A 6,000-nucleotide genomic window follows, 5' to 3' on the forward strand; every position below is an offset into this window, starting at 1 on the left:
TAAGAGTGGGCTGGGGTCTGAAGAAGGTGGGGAGGATCAAACCCCTAGAAGTCAAATGAACAGAGGGCCAAGTGGTCAGGAGAGAGGACGGAAAGTGGGGTTGGAAACTAGAGTGCACAAGTCAGAACAAGGGCGTTGTCTTGGGGAAATGGAGGAAGGTCTAGAGGCTCTGAAGTAAGGGGTTTTCGAAAAAAGAATTTTAGAGGCATAAGGTTTCACCTCCTCAAGGACAAGAAGTCCCCACAGCCTCCCTGAGATCAAGTGGCCCTGGGTAGCTGAACCAATGAGATATCAGCAGTAGCTCCTCAAGTGCATGCGTGTGTCTCTGTGTGTGTGAGCGTGGTCTGCCCCCTGTGTATATGTGTATCTGTCGTGCATGTGTGTGTGAGTATGGGTCTGCCGTGTGTGTGTGTGTACACCTGCAGTGTGTAACCAGGCTGTCCCTCCCCAGAGCCTTCTCTTTTGCAATGGACACCCACCCAGCCCCCGCCCACCTTGAAGAGCGGTGTGAGGACCACGGCTCCCGCATTGCCAAACTCGAAGGCGGTCAGCAGCTGGGGCAGTACCCTGTGCCGGCAGAAATCCTCAGGGAAAGAGTCTAGGCTCTTGCTCAGCTCTTGGAAGAACTTTTGCTTCTCAGCCGGCTCTTTGATCTGGGGGAACAAGGACAGAACACAGGTAGGAGTTCAGCGTCATCAGGCCATTCCTCAGCTATGGGCAAGGACAGAGGGTCACCAGCCCCCACTCCGAAAAAGAACTTAAGCTTATGAGCTGAACTGGTCCGGGCTCAAATCCTTGGGCAAGTTCCTCCATCTGTGAAATGGGTTAATAACAATACAACCTCACAGAACTGTTGTGCACAGGAAAGCTGCCAGCACAGTGCCTGACACAGCATGGGTGCCTGGTCAGTGATCGTCACTCCCATCACTGCGCGTGACCTGTTGCTGGGAAGCCAGCCGCCTGGGGCATAGGCCCTTTGTCAACATGGCCTCTTCTCCTCCCAATAACCCAAGGTGTGGGTACCATGAACCCCAGCACAAGGATGAGGAAACTAAGGCTCAGAGGGGAGAGGGCTTAGTCCCCCCATCCCCATGGCTCCAGCTGGGTTGGTGTTTGTGGCAAACTGAGGGGAAAGCAGGGATTAGGTGCAGTTGACCTCCAAACCTGGTCTTCCCACTGAACCCAAACAGGCCAGGCTGTCACCTCAATGATCCCCCAACCTCCTTCTGAGGCCGTGATCCCCACAACTCACATTTCCTGAGGATAGACTACAGGCCAGTCAGAGTGATATACTAAAACTTTTACGCAGGTTAAATAATCTCGTCACAACTTGATCTAGGTGCCAACATAGTCCACGTTTAATCCACCAAGAAAGCTGAGGCACAGAGAGGACAAGGAATCTGTCCAAAGTCACATAGCTAGGAAACAGTCAGGGAAGAGTGTGACTTGGTGGTCTGGTGCCTCCACTGTGCTGCACCTTGTGAAGAAACACTCATCCCCTCATGTACAGGCAAGGAGGCTGAGTCTCAATGTCACTAGCCAAGAGTGACAGAGCAGGGATTATAACCTAGTTCTGCATGCTTCCAAAGTTCCTGAACTCACAATCATACCTTCATTCCCCCAAGCCACCGCCTGGTGCAGAAGAGCTGACCTCTGGCTGGGGAGGAAGAGGACCTGGTTGGCACCTGAGCAGCCCAGTCGAGGGTGGGAGGGAGGCTTCGTGCTCTGACAGCAGGGCTCGTGGGGCGCCAAAGCCCAGAGGAAGACCCAACCACACTCAGGGTTGCCTAGCTAAGACCCCTCCCCTGGTCTGCCCTGTGACAGGAAGAGGGGCCCCCTGGCACTGCCCTCCCACATTCTCCTCAGGACTGGCAGACACAGCCCGTTTCCTATGGAGCACATTTTTTAAGAAGGGCAGCCTGGCAGAGTCAGCCATGTGAGCATTCCATGTAACAAAGATCCTGCCATCCCCACACTGCCCAGGAGGCACGGGGCTCGGCGTCTCTGGTGCCTCTGAGCCAAGATGCAGCTCAGGTTCCCCCCCGCTCCATCATGGTCTGTGCAGGGGGCTGTCACTCTTTTCCCGCTCCAGACTCTCTGTCACCTTTCTGTGTGCCCCACACATGGCCAGGTCAGAACGGGTACCTGGGGCTGAGCCTTCCTCCTTCATTCCCTACAACCACCTACCGGCCAGCAGAGACTACTATTATCCCCATTATACAGACCGGGAAACTGAAGTCTAAGGAGATTAAGCCAAAGATTCCTTCCTCACATCTTTCCATGTGCTATTCCCCCTGCCTGGAATATTCATTCCCAGTTATCATCCCCATGGCTCCCACCTTCCCACTCTTCAGGTCTCAGCTCAAATGTCAGCCCTGAGAGAGCCCTTCCCTGGGCGCCCTGACCCACTATTTTCCTTCCTGGTACTTACCCCTGTCCTGGGGAGTTCAAATTCCCTTATTTATGTATTTTCTGTCCCTCTCCACCAGCTAGAATCCCCGAGAGGGGGTACCTGGCCCATTTACTCCCTGCTTGATCCTTGAGGGCAGGGATCTGGGTCTGACTCCATCCCCACCCCACCACCCCCTGCCACAGCACATCGCAGCACTGGGCACAGCATATATCAGAGCCAGGGCCACTATGCACAAGTGGTTACTGGAGTGCCAGGGGAGTCCCTAAGTACCTACTATGTGCCAAACACTATGCTGTGCACTTCAGACTCACTGAATCTTCACCGAGCTCCTCTGAAGTAGTAGGTACGATTATTAGTAACAAGTGTCAGACAAGTCACACAGTAAGAGTCAGAACCAGGGTCTAGACCCAGAAAGCCTGGCTCCATAATCCATGGTTGCCTCCCAGGGTCTAGTCATGGGGGAGCCCACAAAGTGGGTAGGGAGGATGGAGTGAAGAACCCAGGACCAAAGCCCAGGATCGGCTGGAGGGCTCACCTGAATCTCTTCCAAAAAGAGGTTGGTCTCCACAAAGCGGTTGTTCATGAAGCCGCCGGGTGCCCGGCAGTTCTGCAGGAAGCGGGCTGGGTTGGGACGCACCTTGGGGTTGGCTCCAACTAGTTCACAGTAATGGGGCACCAGCGATTTGGGGATCTGTGGGAGAAGGGTCAGTGGCAGGGCAGGGCTGGTTGGCTGGCAGAAAGGGGCTGGGGTTGGGTCAGACACTCACCTTCCCAGGGTTGCGCAGGGCAGCCGCCCGAGGTAGGGGCCCATTGAAGACTTCCCAGATGAGGCAGCCCAAGCGCCACATGTCAGCTGACCTGAGGCAGGGATCAGAGCTGCTCCAGGCCCTGCCACCTGCTAGTACAGGCCTCCAACCTGCCTCAGGCACCAGACACTAACTATATGGCAAACCCTGAACTACGTCCCTCAGCTGATCCTCTCATCGGCCCTGAGAAGCAGGGTTCATTAGTCCCATTTGACAGATAAAGAAAGTGAAGCTCAGAGAAGGAAGGACATCCACCCCACATCACACATCTTTCAAACTCAGAACCACCAAAACACACCCAAAGCCTGTGTTTATCCTGCCCTACCTCTTGGAGGACCCTGGTTCCCTCCCCAGCTGGGCAGCAGGGGACAGGGGAGTGCCAACTAGTTGAGGGGTCCTGAGACTACAGGAGCTTCCAGAATAGGGTGGGCTGGGGCATGCTGCCCCCAGTCACCCACCATTTCTCTCTAACTGCTCTGCCACTGCCATCAGCCAACTCCGGGGGGTCATACTGCTCAAGTTCGGGGACCCCCTTCCGGGGGGGTCCCCCACCATTGCCCTGGGCCGAATACATGTAGTCCAGACCCCCCAGCTTCCACTCGCCGGCACGGTCCACGAACACGGCAGCCATGCAGATGTTGTTGTGGATGAGGCTGCAGTCATTTACCAGGAAGCTGAGGGCTTTCTGGGGGCAGAAGGAGCCATCACACTCCAGCAACTGAAGTCCCCCACCCTGCTCTCATCACCACTGCCCCCCACCTCACCACAATCTGGTGTAGGCCCCAGGAGAGCTCCAGCTCCTTCAAGCCACCAGCCTCCGCTCGCTCCTTGAGGTACATTCCCAGTGGGGTCACTGCCTCTGTCACTACATGGAGGCATTTGTCCGTCTGAAAAAGGAGACATGGTGTAAGAGGAAGGGAAGATGAGGGGCATGGGGAGACAGGTGGAGAAGGGGATCAAATTTGCGGGTGCTGAGGCAGGAGGGTGGAAGCGGGAAGGCATGACAGGGAGACTGGAAGAAAGCGAGGGGGCAAAGACGGGGCAGCGCCCTGGGCGGGTACCTCCAGCCCATCGATGTAGGCCAGAATGTTGGGGTGCCGGAGAGTTTTGAGGCGCTTGAAGGCAGCCTTGGCCACCTGGGTCTGCTCATCGGCCCCGGGCTTCACGTCATACACGAAGATGGACACCGGGCTGCCTGTGGCCTGAGGGAGGAGGGCAGAGGAACCTGAGGGATGTGGGCCGGGCCCAGGCGACCACGCCAGCTCCGAGATGGTCCCCAGAGCTGCCAAGCGCGGGGGGAAAGGGCCGCCGCCAGTCTCTCCCCAGGTCAGCCCTCGGGGCCTGAGTCGCGCCACGTGACCCCGGTTCCGTCCGCCTGCCGTCCCTCGGTCCTCCGCCCGCCACGTCGTCACTGACCGTCCGCCTCCCGCGGCCCGTTGCCCCGGAGGCTCCGCAGCCACGTCAGGCGGGGCGCGACGCGGCGGGGCCGGCGGCGCTGACTAGGCGAGGCCGAGGTCGGCCACGGCCTGCAGAGCGGGGCGGTGCTCACCTTCTTGCGGCCGCGGTGCAGGACCCAGGGCCCCGGCGGGCCGCCCTCTGGGGGGTCCGGGCTGAGCTCGAACGGGAAGTCCCGGACCGGGTCCCGGGCAAAGAACCACATTGTCTCCGCCGCCGCCGCAGGCTGGGGCGCCTGTGCTCCGGGTCCTCAGGCCGCCGAGCCGGGGGCGGGGCGAGGGCGGGGCGGGGGCGGGGCCGGGCCGGGGGCGGGGCCGGGCGGGGGCGGAGCGGGCGGCGCGTTGACCAACTGCAGGCGGCGCGGCGGGGCCTTGCCGGCCAGGTGCCGCCGGTTACCAGGTGCGTAGCTCTAGCGGGCCACCCCAAATCTCTGAGCCTCTATGTCCTTGTATCTAAAATATAGGTGTGGTAGAGTCCACCTCCCCTCACTACCATGGGGATGAGAACTCGAGAAGGGACAGGGGATGGAGAAACCGAGGCGTGGAGGGAGCAGAGATACAGAGACAGATGGAAGAGGAAGTCATAGGCGGACGCGAAGGGGTGAAGTGAGAAGTGGGGTAGACAGAGAACTGGGGAGGACGACTGTCCCCAAGCCAGATGTTCTCTCCCACCAGCCAGTGGGCGGCTCCGGGATCCAGTGAGGCATCGGTATTGGTGGAATGACTGATCAGGGAAGAAGCCCAAAGAGACAGAGGCCCTGAGAAGCAGGGCCAAGGGATGGCAGAGTGAAGCAAAGGCCTAGGGGAGGTCCAGAAACCCTGTGGCAGGGAGGGAAGAAGCAGTAACTCTGGAAAAGAGAAAAGTGGAGGGGGAACGGCCCAGAAAGTCCAGAAGATGCCAGAGGGCCAGGAGGGGCCCCTGCTCTCCTGGGCGCAGCAGACCTGGCTGTCTGGTTTACAAGGCCAGCATCTTTTCCAGGCCCCACACTGCCTGTGCAGGCAGGCATATCCTGTGGCAAAATGGTGTTAGCAGCTCAAATGCCTGGACACTGGGCAGGCAAAGACCCCCCCCTTCAGGGGGGGATCTCAGGGGACCCAGGGTTGGGGATGGTCCTGCAGCCACACCCTACAGGGCATGGGTGAGATCCTAGAACTGATTATGAAATGTTAGTTGGGAGGCCCTCCAGAACAGATTCAAGAGCAAGGATGTCAAAGTCAGGAGAGATGGGTTCAAATTCCTTGCCTAGTGGCTCAGTCGGTTAAGCGTCTGCCCCTGGCTCAGGTCATGATCCCAGAGTCCTGGGATTGAGTGCCACATTGGGATCCC

General features: G+C 58.5%; 1 protein-coding gene across 6 annotated transcripts in view; it reads right to left on the reverse strand.

Annotated features, from left to right (window-relative positions):
- Positions 1-4,952, reverse strand: part of SCYL1 (SCY1 like pseudokinase 1) — a 13,116-nt gene extending 8,164 nt beyond the window's left edge. For all 6 annotated transcript variants that reach the window (XM_035701650.2, XM_025445733.3, XM_025445731.3 and 3 more), the window contains exons 1-7: positions 4,769-4,952; positions 4,281-4,421; positions 3,984-4,106; positions 3,678-3,904; positions 3,181-3,271; positions 2,949-3,104; positions 495-653 (exon numbers count right to left, since the gene is read on the reverse strand). In XM_035701650.2, the coding sequence (XP_035557543.1) occupies positions 495-653; positions 2,949-3,104; positions 3,181-3,271; positions 3,678-3,904; positions 3,984-4,106; positions 4,281-4,421; positions 4,769-4,879 (1,008 nt within the window). In that variant the 5' untranslated portion in view covers positions 4,880-4,952. The remainder of the gene's footprint in view (positions 1-494; positions 654-2,948; positions 3,105-3,180; positions 3,272-3,677; positions 3,905-3,983; positions 4,107-4,280; positions 4,422-4,768) is intronic.
- Between the last annotated feature and the right edge of the window lie 1,048 nt (positions 4,953-6,000).

The sequence above is a fragment of the Canis lupus genome, chromosome 18 (genome assembly GCF_003254725.2).
Source record: "Canis lupus dingo isolate Sandy chromosome 18, ASM325472v2, whole genome shotgun sequence".
Classification (NCBI taxonomy): Eukaryota; Metazoa; Chordata; class Mammalia; order Carnivora; family Canidae; genus Canis; species Canis lupus.